This window comes from Aedes aegypti, chromosome 2 (assembly GCF_002204515.2).
Source record: "Aedes aegypti strain LVP_AGWG chromosome 2, AaegL5.0 Primary Assembly, whole genome shotgun sequence".
In the NCBI taxonomy this organism is placed as follows: domain Eukaryota; kingdom Metazoa; phylum Arthropoda; class Insecta; order Diptera; family Culicidae; genus Aedes; species Aedes aegypti.
Window position 1 is genome coordinate 333,681,189 of NC_035108.1, and position 21,849 is coordinate 333,703,037.

Genomic DNA, 21,849 nt, shown 5'->3' on the forward strand with positions numbered 1-21,849 from the left:
TTTGATTTTTTTTTTTTTATATGTTAAAGTAGACAACAATGAGGTCTTTTGCACAGTGGGTCAAGATGGAGGAATCATGGACAAAAAAGTTATGTTATTTTTTAAAAACAGATGAATTTTTGAAAATGATCATCAGTCATAAATGCACGACTGATAAACACATATTTACTTAAAACGACATGTTAGTGAAGGACGCTCAACCAGAATCTAAATAAAAAAAAATATGAATATATTTAGTTAGTCTTTTGAGATTTTCTCGAACTTAATTTAAAAGCACAGATAAGAAACTAATGTGAAAGTTGTCACTCCAACTGGGAGTGATCAATTTTTGAGCTAATATTTCAGTTTAATGATTTATCGTATTAAATATATTTAATCTTCTTAATTTTCCTGGTTAAATAAATGAACAAATTTTGTAGCAAATCGGCTAAATCAGTCGAACAAAATCTTACTGAATCATGGCAATGAATTTGAACAACACTGGAAGAGATTGACATACAAAATTGAGATGTTTTTTCATTATGATTAGGGCAGGATTCTCACAAGAATGTTTAACTGGTTAAGGTGAAGATAGTCGAAGCCAAACCTCAAATTTTCAAGAGCAAAAATCTGGAGAACCGAACAGCCGTTTCAGCTGAAAACTTAATCGATTGGTCACCACCAGCTAGAAACCAATCGATTGAGTTTTCAGCATAAACGGATGTTTGGTTCTCCAGAAATGTGCTTTTGAAAATTTGAGGTTTGGCTTCGATTCATCTTTACCTTAACAACTGAAAATTTGGTATGATTTAACAGAACCCTACCAAGGTATATAATCAATTCTGAGATATTCTTTGGAGACAATTCCACAAAATGTAAAGTAAATTTCTTATTAAATTTTGTGTTAGAATCCTATGAATGGTTTGACAGCATCGTACATTTTTCAGAACAGGTGAAAGTCTGACCGACTCTTCTGTGAATATCTGACACAGCTCTCAATAGTTTTATTAGAAATTTGTTAGAAATCTTTGACATCATTCGCACAAAATCCAAAGCAAGATTTGAAAGAATCCTTGACTACACTGACGTTCTCCTAGTAAAATTCTCACTAAAATATTGGAAAAGTTCACCACAGAAGTAGGAGATTCTCAGAAACAATAATCTTCAAGTCATTAAATCTGCTACTCAAAACGCGAACCGCATCCAAGTAATATTAGTAGTCTCCCACAAAATAAACGTTAGTGCAAAGAACAAAACTGTCACCTTATTCTATTTTGGTATTCTGTAATACGATTTTTCCCTTAACTCGATGGAATGCTGAGTTCCTTCAATTTATCATTCTTTGACCCTTTTGTAAGTCAATACCTCTCTAACTTGATGCTATTTCTTTCAATTTAATCCAACCTCCCAAACTCAATACTTTCATAAAACAAATTTTGACATTTGTTTACTAGTTGAGTTCAATGGTCCAATCCGGACCTCCTATCTAAACTATTTAGTGTGACATTTCTAGTTATGTTCGGTAGCAAAAAACACTCTGTTAGAAAAGTGTGACCGTTATATAAAACATCGGCACGAATGCTAAGGGTATTTCATCGACGCGGTGTCCATGTACCATGTACATTACGCAGTACCAATTACCTTCCTATATGGGGGAAAGTTTAAATTATTTATTTGGTATATAACCTAACTTTAAGTGGGAAGAACAATCAACGAGTGACAGGAGTCTTCAAACTCTACTTGAGAAGCCCTAATTTGAATTTATTAGACAAAAAAATGTTGTCAAATTCTTAAAGCCAATTTCATTTAAAACGATTTCGTGAGATTAATAATAAGAAAGATACATTGATCACAAAGTGGGTTGCAACTCTAGTTATCACCAGTAGATACTATAAAACTTGTAAAGAGCTTATACAGAAAACGCTAGTTGAAAAAAAAAACTTAGTAATTCACAACATGCTTCTCTAACAACACCTTTTTTCTATCTCATTTCAGACGAAACAACCACTAAATTTCCCCTGACCACAATAAGTCATCTAAATCGCCCAGCAATCAAAGCCTTCCTGCGCAACTAGCAATGAAAACCGTTTGCCCGGGCTCTTGTCGGCACCGGCAGAATCAAATCCGTCAACGAAAAACCCGCTCTTCGCCCCCAATAACAACACCGATCGGCAAGAACGTCGACGCCAAAGCTCGATGAAACCGCAACCAATCCGTCGAACGAAAACGGGCGGAGGCAACGGCAACGAATGCTTTCGGAGAGCGAGAATCACAAAAATGTCCCACTTCACCAACAATGACCATTAATCGCACCGGAAATGATGTTCTGCGACATCTTGCTTTGCGTCGTCCGGTAGAACCCGTCATCGTCCGGCCATCAGGACATCACCGTCATCAGCTCGCACTACTGCGGAAGCAAAAACACGTTCAACACGAACAGGTGCTGAAGTCGTCCACTGCTTCGTCCTCCCACGAGGTTGGTTCTAGAACGCCACGCAACGGCAACGGGTCGACCTTTCGGGTCGGATTTCTGTTTTTGCTGGCGATAGTTTTCCCACGGTCAGGACTGGCGCTTGGGGGCAAAAATGACAAGGAAAGTTTCGGTGAGTATGGATGACGGTTTTTTATTTGTTTCAGAAAGCAAATGAGATGGAGATTAGACTGTTAAACCTCCCCTATGTATAAGGAACAAGTTACACATAATCCCGGATTTCTTTCAGGAATTCCATCAGTGATACTTTCAGAGAAAAACTCCTTAGCAATTCTATCAAGAATTCCAACACGTGTTTCACTAGAATTCCAGAAATTTCTCAAGGAATTCCACTTAAGACGTTTTTACGTATTCCTTAAGAGGTTAGATTAAAAATTCCACAAGGATTCTTTCACAAATTCCACCAAGGATTCCTCCAGCAGTTATGTCAGGGATTTTTTCAGAAAACCACTATAATTTGTTCCATGAATTCCATCAGAGATGGCTCCAGAAATTCCACAAAATCCAGTACTTCTTTTTAAAAGTTCCAGCAAAGATACTTCCACAGAAAATTACATAATATTTCCGATAGGGATTTCAACTAAAATTCAACAACCATTTTCTCTAGAATTACACTGGATATTCTTAAAGGAATTCCTCAATTAATTCTACTAAGGACGCCTTTATATATTCCACAAGAGATTCGATCAGAAATTTCATAAGGATTCCTCCATGAATTCTACCAAGGATCCCTCCAGCAATTCTACCAGGGATTTTTCAGGAATTCTACCAGATATGCCTTCAGTAATTCCACATAATTCAGGACTTCTTTAATAAATTTCATCAGATATACTGCCACATGAAACTCTGTAGCTATTAGAGTGATTCAAAAAATTGTTTTTGCTCCACACCGCTCATTTGATTTTAGATCAAATTCAGAGTGTCCTCTCAAAATTTGAGCTCATTTGGATGAAAACTGAGACTGCACAAGCCCGTCAAAGTTAATATGGGAATTACTATGGGAAAAGCAATCAATTCATTCAATCGGTCTTAGTGTTTGCTCATGTGCTCTTAGAGATTACAGCTACGTTTATACTGTGAGATATACAAGCTACAACTTTGCTGAAGACCGTTTTCAAATCGGAAGCCTCAGTAATAAGTTATTGATTAATATCCAAGCCTTCAAACCCGACCCGAACCCGAACCCGAAAATTTTTAAATTTTAAAACTCGAACCCGTCGGGTTTGGGTTCGGGTCGGGTGTAGCATACTTATGCACCTTAAAATATATTTCCCAGCCTTCTCCAACACATGTTGTAAAATCTTAACTTTCCCACAGTTCGAAACCCATTTGACATAAGCCAACCGTCTTCATAGAATAAGCGATTGTCCACTTGGTAACAAAACGACAATCATCGCTCCAAACTAAATTATTGCTTATACTAATTCTCAAATAACGACGACCCATGTCGTTGACACTTCAACAATATACTTATTACACAATTTCCCACATATGCGGTAACCGACCGTAATTCGATCCTTTCTTTACCTCGAACCATCGAGGCACTTGAACTCAATCTATATTCCATGCGTATGCATTAATTTACCGAACTGTCACCAAGCGCATCACGCTTCATTCTCACGCGCTCACACTCTGTCTGTCTTACTATTGATACTCTCTCTCTCTTGAAAACCTTTCAATTGAACTCTCATTGGCTAAGCCTTAGTGAAGGACAACTCCAAGCACCTCCCTTTAGCATAAGAATAAAGAAAGAAGAACATCAAGAATTGTTAGAACTAAGTTACGAATAAGATTGGAATCCTCAATAAAATCAGTCTTTGGACAACCATCATGACGGTAGTTAAGATTTAATAATCAACACATCACACGGGTTTCGGTTGTGAAAACCTGAGACCCGACCATCTCTAATCTTTCTTACACAATTTCTTCCACTTTTTCTTTGAACCATCAACGGTTTTGAATATTTTCCGCTGTTCTTCAACTTCTTCTTCAGTATCGCTCAAAACTTTTCTATCGGACGAAGTTCTGGTGTTTTTGGCGGGTTCGCCTTCTTCGGGACACCATTAACGCCCTTCACTTCAAAACTACTTGACAAATCGCGATAAAATTCGGCACACAATAACATAACACTCTGAACTACACCGCGTCCAATATATTCTCATACACTTTTTCTTTTCTTTGGTATAACTTTACTGAAGGTAGGATAATCCAATGTTGTAGTATTTCATTGTAGTCTGGTAGTATTATACTAACGTAGAATAGCTTGTTTTATGGATAAGAAAAAAAATACTTGCTATGATAAGTGATGAAATGTCCATTGAAGTCATGTTTTGCACTTAAAATGAATTTTTGTTCATATTGGTCTGGTTTACAAAGTGAAAATCAGAGCATTCACAAAAAAGTTTCAGAAACTTTAAGTTAATCATATTGCGTTTTGAATAGATAAATATTGATAAAATTTGATAAATATATGTGCGATAACTGCAGATTGAAATTGGGCTCTGCCTATGAGCGTACCGCTGGAAATATTTTTCGTAAATTCTTAAGTTGATAAAATAAGTTTATAATTGAAATATTTCCAAAATATTTCCTGTAGTGAATCAGTATTATAACCTCTTTCAAAAACTATTATCACCAATGATGTCAGTTAAACAAGCGCAAAGTAATGTTATCTCAAATTTGTATGAGAATATACTGGACACGGTGTAGTATTACCCAAAAATTCCATTGATTTTTACCAACGCAAAAAAAGTTGCACCCAAAACAAAGTGTCGTAATTTTTCCGAGTCCGATCTCTTTAATCAGACATCAATCTGAAATCAACTTGACATTAACCTGACATTAGCTTGACATTAACCTGACATTTACTTGACATTATCCTGACGTTAAGCTTATATTAAGCTGACGTTAATTTGACATAAACCTGGCGTTAACCTGATACTTGCCTAACTGTATTCTGATATTAACCTTTGTGGAAGAGATTTTCGATCGAATGAAGCTGAATAAATAAAAATCTGTTTAATTTTTTTATCATATTAGAGTTGATCAAAGATAAAAGTTGTATATTGAAAACTATGTTAGTATCGCAACCGTTAACCTTACATTACGTTGACATTCAGCTAACAGTTATCTGACATTGGCTTGGTATTACCCTTACATTCATTTGTCTGTTACCTAACATTAACCTGACATGAACCTGATATTAACCTGGCATGTACCTTAGATTGACATTAACCTCACATTAACCAAATTTATATTTATTTATTAACTCCATTTTTAGTAAAATACTGCCACAGATTTATGCTAAAAATCTAATTTGTTGAATAATAACATATACCATAACATAAAATTGGCATTGTAAAAATTTGATTCAAATGTCATACAATTCAACAAAAATACTTAAAAACTCAGTACAAAACATTTAGCATTTAACAGTACAGCATCTTCCTCCTGGTCGCCACGTAGTTATGGTACGATCCTTAAACTCTCGGTATTGTAAACCTTTCGGCCAATTTGTTGAGCTATACGGTAGTAGGTAAAAGTATGAATGATTCGTTGAGAGAGGTATGATATTGAATTGTATATATATATATGTACCCAGTTTGAAGAAAAAGAGAGTCGCAGCTGCTGATCGAGTTATCAGTCAGTAGCTGTCTGGTTGATGGAAACAACTTCTGTATTGATCATCTTTAATGATATTCAATATCAATATAAAACCTACGTCTATTCCTATTTTCATGAAGCTCGGCCCTCGATGAAGCTGTCACAATTTTCGTTGACGACAACAACGGGACATCTTCAGGCAGCGAAAGTAAAGTAATCAGTGGTGTAGAGCAAGCGTTGGTCACTGAACCGATCGTTTTAACTATTTGATTAAGCTTTGCACTCATTTTAACTACTTCCACTTTGATAAGTACAACTTCTGATTCTGGTTCCTCCAGCGACTTAATTGCTCTATTAATGGAAGAGAGAAAGTGCAAATTTTCCATCAATTCTCGACACTCATAGCATATCCATAGTCTCAGATCCATAGAAGGTTTCTGTACAAGCAAACATCACCTACTTCGTTAGACACTTCAACACAAGCTGCATGAAAACGGCGAAAGTGATCACAAAATCCTTCGCAGATGACGGTTTCTCCTGGACAGCAATTAGTTTTACATTTCTGGCATGTTTGATCCATTTTGATCCACCTTACACTCAAAAACACGGGTAGTCACAGAATGACTAAATTTTAGTAATTTATTACTATTTTCCATCTGCCTCTCTTTCATTCTGAAGGGAATTTTATTCCTATTTGTCAATACACCTTAGCTTAGCGATGCTTCAACCCAGGTGAAATGACATTTAGTGAAGAAATTGACAGCAGAATGAAAGAGTGGCTGATAGAAAATAGTAATTAATGCATACACTTTAGTAATTCTGTGACTATTTTTATGTCTGAGTGTACTTTGAAACGATGTTCAGCTTCTCACAGATAGGTGGTGCGCAAAACAGACAGAAGCAAAACACGTGTACACACAAATGGAACGAAGAATACACAATAATGTTTTGCTCAGACTTCCGTAGGCAGTGGCGCGGGAAGTGGATAGGACAGGTAGGACATGTACTACGCACAAAAACACATGGGTTTCACACCCACGTTTCAATAAAAAGCAAAAAAATAAGATAAGCAGAAAGCTTGCAAAATAAATTAAACTATTTATCATCTGTTCATTAAACATACAAGCAACTCGAGTAACTATTACACAAACTAATGCAGCAATCTAGTATTGCATTTCTGAATGTTTCAAGGAGATTCTCAAAAATATCGATGATCAACTCTTATAATATTTAGAGCAGGTTATGACGATTTCATAAGAGTTTGTTTGCAGCATGGTTGAAGTTATTTCAGTGAAGTATTTGAAAGAATTTTTGCACGATAAATCTTCGGTGCAAAGAAAAAAAAATACACAAATCAACATAATTTTGGCTGTTCATTAATTTGTTATCTAGGAAATTAGAACAAATTCACTGGTTGTGAAGACAAGCAGTTTGGTCTATTTTTGTAAAACTTGCTTAGTAAAATTGATTTGAAAAGGATATACGTATAATAGATATTGATATATTTTAAAATTAATGATAACACAAGTTGACCCCAATAAATGAACCTAGAGACTGATAGTAGGTTTCTTTTTAAAGAATTGGCCCCAATTTTAATTCATGTCTCTAGAAAATCTCTATTTTTAATAGAAGGTCTCTGGAGATGAACCAGCCTAGGGCTGAAAATCTCCTCAATAAAGCTATAATAATATTAGAAGGCCTCTTAGGTCTCTATTTTAACCAAAATGATCTCTAAAGTTTCTTTTTTCCTAATTCTGCTTGCATTGAATCCTGATGCAAAATTCCACATGCTGCAGAGAAACCATCAGAAACTGTAACGGGTCCAACAGGCTCTTCAAAATTCCCTGCGGAAAAGCTTCAGGAATTATTAAGATTTTTTCAGTGTCTTCTACAATGCCATAACTTTTTCTAGAGAATTCTCTATAAATTCTCTCGAAAATTCTTCCAAAGCTTTGTCAAAGGATGCATAGAAGAACTTCTCTAGAATTTACTTCAGGATATTCTTCAGAACTCCAAAGCTACTACCTCCAGTAATTTCCTCAGGTATGTACTTTGATCTTATTTTTCAAAACTAGCCTACAATTTACACCAGATATGTTTATACTAATCCTTCAACTGAATTCTCCAGTTGTTACTCTAAAAGATCTTCGTAAAATTTCCAAAGATTTTTTCCCGAGGTAATCCTTAAAGGTTTATTTAAGAGATCTTGAAAAAAAAAAATAACTAAGAGGTCTTTAAAGAAACCCTGCAAGAATTCCTCTGCCCGTTCATGTAGATCAGTTTAAGAATTCATCCACGATTCCTCCGAGAAATCGAAAAAATCTTCCTAGTTGGCTCTTCGAAAATATCTATTTTTTCTAGGAATTTCTCCAGTATTTCATCTAAGTATTTTTCCTGCAGTTTTTCCAAACATTTTTTTTTGTTTTCTCAAAAATTCCCATGAAATCCCATCCCATCCCGAAAATAACAAACCCTATCAGAAACACTCTCCATCGACAAGGCCTACAAGTGGGTCACAAGAGCGACAAGACCCTACTGTGCAACCTTAAAGACAAGGTTCCACCGGACGAGCAATCAGGAATTCACCGGATCCCTTGTAAGGATTGCCCAGCTGTCTACATAGGCCAAACCCGCCGAAAAGTTAAAATTTGGTTAAAGGAACACAAAAATGCAGTATCGGCGTATAAAATTAGTGAATCGAGTGTAGCAGCCCATGCGATAACTTCCAATCATGCAATAGATTGGGAAAGTGCGAAGCTTATAAAAAACGTAAGAAAAACTTCGCACTTGAACGCATGGGAGTCTATGTTCATCAGCAATGACGAAGGACCCCTGATGAATGAAGACGATCCTCCCATATCGTCGTGGCTGTTCAATTTGGTAGATACGACGATCCAGTAACATTTCTCTTCGGACGCGTACAAACAACGTACGAGAAGCAGTCAGTCGGACATTGTCCCGTAGATGGGCTACATCGTGCCCGAAACCGGTCGACAGAAAGGTAATTATTTAAATTTTCTTGACGTTTGTAAGAACTATAAGTGTTATGTCTTGTCTCGCGTCGCGTATCGTGAATGTCGTGTTGTTCTTACGTTAGCACAAATCACACAAATTGTTAGTAAATCTTAAAAGGTTGATTAAAATTTTCACAACAACTAATACAACAACAATTATCTTGATAATTCCTCTGAGCATTCCTACATAAACTTCTACAGAGAATTCTTTCAAATGTTTTTCTATTTCGAGTAGTTCCTTTAGAAAACCCTGCGAAATACTATCCCGAGATTTGATTGACTTTTGTTTTAGATTGTCTTAGCAAATTATTTAGAAAATCTTCTTTAACTTCCTCAACAGCCCATGCGTTATTTCTGAGATCATTGTTCTTTAAGAGTAAAATTTGAAAACTTCCACTAGTTTTATATGAGTTTACTTCAGATTTTGTCAGAAGTGCTTCATGGAATTATTTTTTAGAAAACATCGTTGGAATTTCCCTAGAGACTTTCAACTCTTACTTGAGAAAACTCAAAGTACTTCAGAAGGATTTTTTGCAGAAACTTTAGTAGAAATCTTTGAGAGCAATTGCTAAAAAAATACACGGACACCGCCTTTAGCCATTTAGCTAAACGCACGGCCACGAAGCCTACAAGTGCTGAAAGTATTTTTAGAGATATCTCTAGTTGAAATCTTATATAAATAGTCAAAGGGCGATGACATATTGAAAGAGAAGAGAAGTGAAGTGAAGTGTTGGCGAAAAGAGAAGAGAAGAGGTAAAAATGGTATGGCATACTGGAAGAGGTTTCGAAAGAGTTTCAATGCGCTCCGTGTTTTCATTGATTTTGTGCTTCGGCAACAGCATGCTGCCTGCGACCGGAGAGAGAGCGCGCACGGCTGCTCTATTCGGTTTCTTCTCCTTTCCCATGTCCCATTCGCATCAACAGAGGCCTGTAAAGGCGACTCTGTAGAATGTATCAAGTTTGTTAAAATCATTTCTCATCAAGCAGGAAGACTGCTTCTCGATGGCGTGCGAAGAAATCTACATTCTTTGGATGTGATCCATAACCGTAGTAAACAATCATTTCCTGGTCCATATTATGGATCACTAGTTAGAAGTGCTAATATTTGGTATTTAGAATCAACAATCAAGAAATATGTTTTCCAATGATGAATTCATACTGAATCGAAGCGAACGAGCATGTTTTATGCTATAACATTTGAATTTTACCACCTGTGGGAGCTTATGAATGCTGACGGCACTTCTTACAGAAAACGACCATATAATGATAGCTATGTGGTACCAACTAAACATTTGTCAAATACACCGTTATTTAGCGGTTGAACATTACAAATGGTAGAAGACAAATAGTGTAACATGGGAAAAACATGTTTTACGTAAACGTTTATGTTTTGGGCAAGTTATTCGATGTTGAACGCCAAAGTGATCCGTCACTGTGGGTGATCCGTAACTGCGTGGGCGGAACAACATAAAAATTGGAGAAAAATATAACAGAATAAATAAGAAATCTAGAAACGTTTTTCTCAATTAAGAAACAAAAATTTTGAAAATAAAATTTCTCAATTGTACCTTGGCTCTAAGCATTTTTGGAAATTATCTAAAATTAAAAAAAAAACCTCAGAAGCCAATACCGGCATTGGAAGAAGAAAACTTCTATGCAGTTTGAAAGCGCGCACAATTTTAATTAAGGACTTACTAGTCCAATAGAAAATCAAGTTACTCAGGACTTCGAAAATATTCTCAATCAAGAGAACGTTTTCGAAAATTCCTGGGATACTGATTTGGAAGAAATGAGAACTATTATTGAAAAATTCAAAAATATGAAAGCTCCTGGCGATGATGGAATTTTTTACATCCTCATCAAGAAACTTCCCGAAAGTATATTTTTAACAAATGTTTTCAATTAGCATATATTCCTGACAAATGAAAAAATGCTAGGGTTGTACCAATTTTGAAACCAGACACAAATCCTGCAGAAGCTTCTAGCTATCGTCCAATCAGTTTGCTTTCCTCCATCAGTAAACTTTTTGAAAAAGTCATTTTGAACAGAATGATGGCCCACATCAACGAACATTCATTTTTTGCCAATAAACAGTTCGGATTCCGCAATGGACATTCGACCACTCATCAACTTTTACGTGTATAAAAAAAGTGATTCATTCCAAAAAATCTGAAGGCTATTCTACTGGTCTTGCATATCTAGATATAGAAAAAGCATTCGACAGTGTTTGGCACTGAAGGCTTGATCGTAAAATTAAAAAAAAATAATTTTCCAACATACATTGTTAGAATAATTCAAAGTTATCTGTCAAACCGTACATTTAAAGTTAATTATCAGAACTCCAGATCTGAAAGACTTCCTGTAAGAGCGGGTGTTCCCCAAGGCAGCATTTTGGGACCAATATTATACAATATTTTCACATCTGACTTACCAGAGTCAGGGATGTCAAAAATCTTTGTTTGCGGATGACACAGGCCTCTCCGCCAAAAGACGAAGCCTGCGTGTCATCTGTAGTCGATTGCAAAAAAGTTTGGATATTTTTTCTTCATACTTGCAAAAATGGAAGATTTCTCCTTATGCTTCCAAAACTCAACTAATAATATTCCCACGTAAACCAAAAGCTCTTTATTTGAAACCTTCAAGTAGACATGTTGACACGATGAGAGGGGTTCCAATAAATTTGTCAGATGAAGGTAATTATCTAGGGCTCATGCAAGATAAGAATTTAACTTTCAAAAATCACATTGAGGTCATTCAAGTCAAATGTAACAAATATGTAAAATGTCTCTATCCCATTATTAATAGAAAATCAAAACTTTGTCTTAAGAACAAGCTTTTGATATGCAAACAAATTTTCAGACCAACCATGCTGTATGCTGTATCAATATGGACTAGCTGTTGTGATTGTAACCAGGAAATGTGGGCTTCGTAGCCGTGCGGTTAGCGGCGTCAGTCGTTTAGGCGTATTGTGCTATGGAGTGTGGGTTCGATTCCCGCCCCAGTCGGAGAAAACTTTTCGTCAAACGAAAAATTCTTCACTGGTCCACTGGTTGTTCCGTGTGTCCGTTGTCTAATGTTAGTTATGTTCAGTCTGTGCAGCCTATGGCTGAAGACGGTGTAAATTGTCTTTAAAAAAGCTCTTCAGAGAATTCAAAATAAAATTTTGAAAATGATTCTGAAGCTTCCTCCCTTGTATAGTACTAATGTGTTACATAAAATATCCAATGTTGAAATATTGGAACAAATGTCAAATAAAATAATTGATAATTTCAGGCACGATTAATGCGTTTTTTCTCTTATAAGCAGGTGAAATCAACTCACCTGTTAAAAATCTGAACTGCTACAGCAAATGAAATGTAATATGTTGTTAATAAAATCTTAAATTTGTTTTACAGAATTAGGATGCTAGTGTTGTCTAATAACACAGAACACACAGAAGAAATGAATGTAATGTTTGAAATGATACAAATAAAGACATTAAAAAAATGATATCTATCAAGCCTACCGAATATTTTTTCAAAAAAAGTTATAATTTTCGAGAATTTTGAAATTGAATGCCTTTTTCCAATCAAAATTAAATTATTAAACTTCTGCTGTTATGAACGAAAAATTTCTTTAAATTCACTTAACACTTCAGTCGTCGCGCTGTTGTATTTTGTACAACACTTTTGAAAAAAAAAAAACTCGCTTTTCGTCCTCAACAGCAGTGTAGTGGTTTTGACGGTGGTGAACCGCGCGACGACTGGAAGTTTAAACAATACACTAGTTATAGATATAATATCATGTTTGTATCTATGGAATGAAATAGTATGTTAATTGCATACCTTTTCTACGAGTACTTTAAATGGTTTATGGGAATCTTTTCTAAACTTCAATCATCGATATTATAAACAAGATCACGAATGGTTCCAATTGCAGTTTATTTTTAAGTAAATATTGATTTTGCGAACGGGTAATAATCGATCAAATTTGAGAGCAATTTCCCGTTTTATTGAAGTAAAAGCTATGGTTTTAATGATTGATAACAAATCGACTCTCTTATTTATAAGTCATGGAACATTGTGGTTTTCCTTTTTTTTTCTACGGAATGGCCGAGTGATAATTTTGCTTTGGGGAATTTAATGTATAAGATCAATTCAGTGGTACAAAGCACACATTTTTTTTTTTTTCAAATATAAAAAAGAACTTTTCTTTTGTGTTTGTTTATTTAGTTTACTCCCAACTGTTTTCATCAGTTCGAAATTCACGCGCAATATTAGTGCTGCCAATAATAGTTCAAATTATCTTCAAGCGTTTTCGCGCGTCGAAGCACCACACGAACTGCTTTCACGCTAGACCACACTTTCCATCCCTCTTCGCATCGCTTCAGTATGCCAGGTAAGCGCGATTTTCATACAACATGCATGGAGAGACCTTCAACGCGTACGTTCCTCTTTCACATCCTCGCTTTCTGTCTGTTCTAAGTAATATAGTTTGAGATGTTATCAAACATGCCTTGTCGATTTTTTATATACCGCATTGACAAGTGATCCACAAGGAGCAAGTTTGTTTTACGTAAGCCATAGTGTTGCACAAAATATCTAGATACAGTGAAACCTCCATGAGTCGATATTGGAGGGACCATCGACTCATGGAAATATCGAGTAATGGAACAGCAATTCTTTGGATGATAGTGTTGCACACAATATTTCACAAAATTTTATTGAACTGGTGCTTGATATTGAATCGTAATCAAGAACTCTAGGAAGATTCCCTGTTTTTAGAGGCGTTTTACAAACAGTTACTTAAGGTTTATCCGATCGAATTGCCCGGAACCCATAATGGCGTTGTTTTGGTTTTGTTTCACATTGGGCTGGATAGATTATTTTAGATAGGTGAGGTTGGGACGGAGAATATTGCTTTTACCTTGAATTTCAATTTTCGATGGAAAATCCATCTGATTTTTTTTTCTAATTTAGATGTCAGTATTATCATTCTGTATTTCTGTTTATTTGCTGTCAAATCATCTAACAGTGAACAATCTGCTCTTCAAATCAGCAAAATGGAGTCACATACAGCCAAGAGTACTCTGAAAATTATACAAGAGTGAATGTTCAAACTGATGAAAGTTTAAATCAAAGCCTGAGCTTACATGATCAACTGATCATATTCCTCGACATCTTTTTATCTCGATTTATGAGGAAAATGTATACAGGAAACAAGACAAATAGAAATAGGGAATATATGATTGACGAATTATAATTATTCATGATTGTAATAAAAATGTTGAAAAATATAGATATTTAAAAGAGAGATTAGTGCTGAACAAGCAAAATATTATTCACCCCTGTTCTTGTTTATATTCAAATGCCATTTCGATCGAAAACAGTTTTTCATTTTCGCCAACAATACCAAGTAGGGATTCTTCCACCACATTTAATGATAAAAGATGTTCTGAAGTAGTTATCAACTGGAGAAAGCAATAAAATAATATAGAAAACAAAAATATTGATTACTGTGATGCATCTAAACCCGGACACCTAAGATGATACACATATTCAAATGCTTGCATACGATTGGTTAATCGTTATTTTATTATATATTACTTTGGGATGATAGCTTTTAGGTTAGAACTTGATAATTTTCACCAAATTTACAATGAATTTAATGAAAATTGAGTTAATTCTGCATCATGTCGTGTCCATAAATCCGGACACATGAATCAAAATCTGGACATTCAAAAAATCGCAGTTGTTCTTAAAAAAAATAAAAACCATTAAACATACCTTGATATCACGATACAAAGATTCATGGATTTGTAAAAATAATGTTGTTCCTCTGTTGGATTATACAGAAACATCATAAAACGTAGGTTACTTGTGATATGTGCGTCGTTCCCCCAATAATTACACATAATTTACAAACATTTTCAGTTAATACTATTTAAAATCACAACGGTATAACATTCAACGAGTTTTCCAGGTTTTCGAACAATTATGATGTTGTATTTCTTTTTGAACTTTGAAAAATTGTATGCTGACACACTGTGTCAGGATTCGAAACCACACATATAAGTATCCGGACAGTCTTTTTCTAGCACAGAATTACATGCATTTCATTAATTTCTTCGAAACTATTGACTTTACCGAGAACAAAATATAAACAAATCACTACAGAACATAAATCACATATGATAAGCACGTAACAAACGCGTGATGAATCGCCGAAACACGATGGCGCATTGAGTAGAATTTCTTTGGTTATCGTTAATGTTGAAAGCAAACGCGTCCTAGCGGAACCGACTTTTGTTTTTGTCTTTGTTAATGATTTACAAGACTTGATGTCGATTCATGTTACAATGGTCAGCAATAGTTAACATTAATAGTAGGAATAATATTCTCACACTAGGAAGGATATTTAACATTGAAATTATTGAATTTCACCAGAGTGTCCGGATATTGGTCCTGTCCGGATTTTGATTCATCACGGTAACAGTTTATCAATAAATCAGTTGTAATTATGATAAGTTACAAAAGTTAATTCATTTAATTAGAAAATTCCCTATTTGTGGATTTAATTTACTAGCAAACGTTCTGATCCGTGCTCCATTTACGCCAAGAAGGAGCGCAGTCATATCATATTCCTCTAGCGTTCACTAGCGTTCTTGCGCGTCGAAGCAGCAAATGATTTCCACAGATCTCTTTGAACCTCTTTACTTCGCCTTCAGTATACCAGGTAAGCGCGTTTTCCATATAGTTTGCATTGAGAGAGCTTTGACTCTTTTCTCTTCTCTCCTTTTATCCCTTCTCTACTCCTGCAATATGTCATCGCCCAAAGGCAGTTTCATAGGGAATTCCTAATTTTTTTTGGTGGCATTTCTGGAGAAGTAGATGAAAAGCCGAATTTAGTACTATACCATTTAATTCCACTAGAGTTTGTATCCTATGACAATTACCCGTATTTCGACATCAACTGTAAGGCCGGCCCGGCCGGCCTTCGCGAAGTCGAGTCTAGTACACGAAATAAGCGTATGTGTCATAGGATACAATCTCTAGTGGAATTAAATGATATAGTACTAAATTCGGTTTTTCATCTACTTTTATGTATTCCACTAAACAGATCGAAGATTTATTATAATTTCTGGAAAAGTTATTTAATGAATTTTAGAAGATGTTTTGCAGGATGCCTCAGGGAAATCAATGGATTAATAACTGGATAAAATCTTAGAGGAGTATGAACTTACTTGAAAAATTTCACATAGATTTTTTGGAGGAATTCTGATGATTCCTGAAACAATTGTTACGTTTTGTATGTTTAGCGATATTGTATCAGGAGAAAACTTTGACAACCAGTAAGATTATAACACAAAAACAGTAAGGCATTGCTCCGCCAGTCAAAGTTTAAGCACCACTGCGACAACCATCCGTCACCAGCCTGCCAAATAACATCAGCACAGCAAATCATTCTCAATACATAAGCGCACTCAAGTACATAAGGGAACGAAGATGAAACAACTCCACACCTAACAGCACGGATGGAAGAGCCGTAGGAGAAGAAGCGATCTCTACGGTGACGTTGCTCAGCATATGCGGGAGAGTGATTGCCCGAAGGCCGACACACACACACGCCAACCAAAGCCAGCACGATTGAGCTAGGGCGAGAAAGATTTTTCATCGTCGTTCCATTGTCAGTCCCCATGATGCGATCGGTCGGTTCGGTTTAATAAGCGGATTTTGCCACAAAAAGTTAGTGCCGTTTAAAGCCGGCGAAAGAAAACTTTTGCAGTTTTCCATAGTGAAAGGTTACATAGTTGTTACCGGCCGTGGCGGAAAACATCCGGACGCGAAAGGCGCCAGAGCTCATCATCGTCACGTGGCCATACGGTGAAAGGAAGGATCACGGTTTTCGCGGCAAATATCAACGACCTAGAAGGCACGAAGAAGCATTTTAGAGTGGTGAGTCAAATTGTAGATTGACAACGAAGTGGGAGCTAATTTTGTACATCATTCAGGCCAACCGCTTCGAAACCGAAGTGATTGTCCGATCACGAGATCATCGCTGGCATCAGGACGGGCACGCATTGTTCCACAATAAGAACGCCGCAAATCCATTGTCTGCTGACGCTACTGCTCGGATCGTGATTCCGACGGAAAGAAAGGGGGTAGGTACGCTACATTGTGTGGGCAAAATGGCCGACTAATCCGTTCCTGATTTAGGGACGATTTTGCATCCACCAATAGCGCATAGCCACTGCAAGAGCCGTAGGAGGACCTCGAAGCGAGCCAGGTTGGCTGTCGCTTCCCTCGAAGCACCCACACACGACGAGAAACCCCTCATTGGGTATGTGTAGCCGGCAATCAAGAACGAGCAGTCACTAACCGGCAGAACAACAGGGTTTTTTCGTTGCAGTTTTGTTCTTTGGCTCATCGAAGGAAGGCCCAGCGAGTCTACACTCAGGGGTTCCCAACACCGCGGTGGAGGATCATCCGTAGCCATATCAGCAGTTGACATTTGGCACATCGGAGGAAGAGCGGACTGTGACTCACGACCAGGGGTTCCCAACACAGTAGTGCAAGGTCGTCGGCGGTGAATGACCGTCGAGAGCTAGCCGCTTCAGCTGAGGGGGTGCAGGAGCACAGAGCGTGCGACGACGGCGAGCGCAGACCGTCAGAAAGAATGCGGAGGCTGGTGGAGCTAAAGGCGGCGGGAGCATAATGGCCGGTGCCGTGAGTACTAGCAATCTAGGATTAAGCCACTATATGTAAGAAGGGATAGAAGATAGGCCTCGAGGTCAAGTTTAGGAGTCAGGCAGTCATGATGGCACCCAATAGATGCATTTAAAATGAATTACTCGTTTTGTGATTGAGTTGGAGCCCTTTGCCTTCAGTGTTTGTGCCGAATCCCCTTTTGATAATGGTAGTTCTGCTCTACCGGGTCGGGAACATGCAACACAATCTTTGGAAAAAATCCATTTCTGTGGTTCTCCTTGAGTAAATCCAGGATGAATTTCCAAAGCATATTAAACAAAATTCTTGGAGAAATTCCCAGAGACAATTTGCCAAATTCCTTTAGTAATTTCCGGAGTGATATCTGAGTAAATATCGGATGAAATTTCTAGAGATATAGTATCAAGTAATCAAGTGATTCCAAATTAGTCTTAGAACTTGAAATGTTTGTTCTGATGCTTTTTCAGCAATTTTCCAGCATTTACATACTAAACAAATTGTTTGATAGTCAAAAAACATGCTAATCTTTTAAGAATTATGTTATTTCTTCTGTTGAGCGGAAAAGTGACTTAAAAATACCGTTAGAATGCTTGTAAATAGTAGAATACTTTCAATTCAAAACCGTCCAAAATATCACATACATTTTTTTGGGGTTGAGACCATCAAATATTCAAATGTTTCTTAGCTTCACTGCGTACAAAATATTTTCCAACGTTTGTCCTACCCATGGTTACATACAAAATGCCCAAGTTTAGGGTGCTGTATCTCAGCTTCTGGTTGTCCGAATTTGCTGAAATTTGGATGACGAACTACAAATAAGTTGAAATTTTGCCTGTAAGGGAATTATTACATAGCAGTAATTTTACATAGAGTTTCAGACGGTTATTCAAACACAAAAGTAAGTAACCGAGATACTTTGTAATTCACCCAGACAACCAAAATGTACGTGTAACGAAATCACCTGGAGGCTTTGTATGTGCAACATTTCACTTATAAGATGTCGCGAAAAGGCCTTCTACATACAAATGTGGAGGCGATATGCGTGCATATATTACGTGATGAATAATAACATAAAATGCGAGTGTATAAATATTCTTCCGAACTAACCTGTGATTTTATGCGACTCAACTTATGATAACAAATGTTGATTTGACAGCTGCTACGGATTGATTCGACGTACTTTGTACGAGTGTACGAGACGAAACAAAATGTACAAATGAACTCAGAAAAGAAGTGTTTTATGCGAGGAAACTCATCAATCTGACGAGATTATCCACAATGTTTTGCGGGTTTGATGTAATTAGTATGAATAAACGAGTTGTAACGTGAACTGTCATGCAATTTCTGGTTGTCTGGGTAATTCTAAAACGATAAGTTGTGGGTTGTTGGTCTGTTGCACAAAGTTGTTCAATTTCAGAAGTCACACAAATTTGCAGAACATCAACTTTCCACGACTTACCGTTTTTGAATCAAATTAAAAAGTCTCTCGGTTACTTTCTTTGTCTTCGAACATCCCTCCGGAACGCTATGTAAAATTACTGCAATGTAATAATTCTCTTACAGGAAAAACTTCAAGTTATTTGTAGTTCGTCATCCAAATTTCAGCCAATTCGGACTACGAGAAGCTGACATACATCACCCCAAACTTGGTCATTTTGTATGGAAAAACAGCATTTGGTTACTAACTTATGTCACTGACTGTATATTAGTTAATTTCCGTCTATTTGAACTGTCAACACTATCAATGAGCATTTGCGAGCTCTGATCACCGATCAAAACAGGTATTGCATCGAAAAGAGAGTCGAACACTTATGGGCGAAGGAGAATCTATACAACAACTGATTCACGTTTAACTCCTTATCGTTACAATATATTTGTATTTTACTTGACATTAACCTTACATTAACCTGGCATTAACCTGATATTAACTTGACATTAACGTGAAAATGCACTGAAGCCAAAACTCAAATTTTCAAGAGCACAAATCTAGAGAACTAAACAGCTGTTCAAGCTGAAAACTTAATCGATTGGTCACCACCAGCGTATGACCAATCGATTAAGTTTTCAGCTCAAACCACTGTCTGGTTCTCTAGATTTGTGCTCTTGATAATTTGAGGTTTGGCTTCGATGCATCTTTACCTTAATCCTATATTAACTTGACCCTGATACTAACCACCAGACAAAAACCTGCCAAAAAATTTGCCGGATTTTTTCCTGACATAAACATGTTATTAATCTGACATTGGCCTGAGAATTCCTTTGAAAATTCTTCTGATAATTCCTCAGGGGATTCTCCATGGGTTCATCCAGTTACAATGAAATATTTTTTTCCAGGAAAGACTTCTGAAATTCTTTCACATATGCTTGTTGATATTCTTACAGAGATTATCCGAGAACGATTTCTTTAAAAATTCTTCCAGAGATTCTTCGAGAAATTCCAGCAAGAGTTTTTTTTTTACGGAGACAGGTTCATGAATTGCTCATGATATGCCTCCAGTTATCTTTCTGGGATTTCTTGAGAAACTCCTCCTGACATTTTTCGGAATTTCTCTATAGATTTCTTCAAAACTTTCTCCTCCAGGGTGTCTCAATTAATTTCTTCTAGAAATATCTGGAACCCTATCAAAAAATCTCTAGATAGGCCTCTGAAATATCATCCGAGGAATTTTTGCAGGAACTCCTTGTAAAACTCTGAAATGTCCTTGAAGTTTTCTTTCCCCCGAAGAATTTCTTGTAGACGATTTCTGAAGTTGTTCTTGTTGAAATCCGAAGAAAAGTTTTGAAAGAATTCATTGAAAAATTCGTTGAAGAATTTCAGCAGAATTTTTGATGTAATGCCTAAGGGATTACCTGTTGGATTTATTAAGGAAAGTACTAGAGGTTGACTTCAAGGAATACGTCTAAGAATTCATGCTGGTTTACGTGTACAATTTCACTGCGGAACATGATATTGTTTCAAGCACCAAAATACCGCTATAAAAATAAAAATTTAGACTATTTCAACCAGCTTGTATGGCAAACTTGTATGATAATTTGCCACAGAGTTCAAACTTCATGTTTATAACAATAATAATGAACAAATTTCATTTCGTAATACTTTCGATGGTCAAAAGATATTTTCAGAAAAAGTTAAAAGTTCAGAAAAGTGTTGTAGGTATTTTGCCAGACAAGAGAAACGAAGAATCTTGTATAAAGACTGCAAGTATGTTGAAAAATTCGATTCAATCTAAATTTTATCTCACAATTTCAAAAAAATGTATCTGAGTTGAATGTTTGAGCCATATTTTGCATGTTTGGTGTATAAGAATTTCATGTAAACATCAATGAAATCAGTGATTTATGCAATTTTGATGACCTGTAGCTAAAAATAGTGACGTGCTGAAATCTGGCTAAAATCATAAAGCAATTCCTGCAAGGGTTTGTTAGACAACCACTGCAGGAATTCATGGGGCCCTCATGTTTTTTTTTATGAATCTGGATTCTTAGCGGTATTCCTGTAAAGTCTCTTGGAGAAATTTCCAGTAGATTTTTCAGAATGAAATTTGCAGCAATCTCTTGGAACATTTTGGAAAAAAAAACCTTCAGATCCCTTAGAGAAATTTCAAGATATTGGAACTTTGAAGGAATAAAAATGACGAGTATATACATGTAGATATTCTTCGAGAACTATGTAGATAAATCAAAATATATAATAATGTGTGGAGGAATCCCTGAGAAAATTTTAGCAGATACTATCGAAGAATTGCAGGATCAATTGCTGGAAGAAACATGCATTGCTCAATCTCGAAACAAAATGATCTGCAGGAATCCTAGAGGCCTGTATGTTAACTGATTCCAGGAATACGGTAGCGGACAAAAATTCTTACTGGTCATTAAGTTAACCTCTTATTACTTCTGGATAAAAATCGTGAATCAATGTGCCTAATTGACATAATATAGCAGAAATATAGCTGATTCTGATAATCTGGATACAACCATTTTAATGTTTGCCCAAAGGCATGGAGTATAGAAGTTTAATTCAACGCATTTAATCTCTCATTAGGATTTCCAGTGATTA

General features: G+C 36.3%; 1 protein-coding gene across 6 annotated transcripts in view; it reads left to right on the top strand.

Moving 5' to 3' along the window:
- LOC5572620 (protein turtle homolog A) overlaps positions 1-21,849 on the top strand; it is a 339,330-nt gene that overhangs the window by 147,242 nt on the left and 170,239 nt on the right. For all 6 annotated transcript variants that reach the window (XM_021845978.1, XM_021845977.1, XM_021845982.1 and 3 more), the window contains one exon: positions 1,975-2,582. In XM_021845978.1, the coding sequence (XP_021701670.1) occupies positions 2,276-2,582 (307 nt within the window). In that variant the 5' untranslated portion in view covers positions 1,975-2,275. The remainder of the gene's footprint in view (positions 1-1,974; positions 2,583-21,849) is intronic.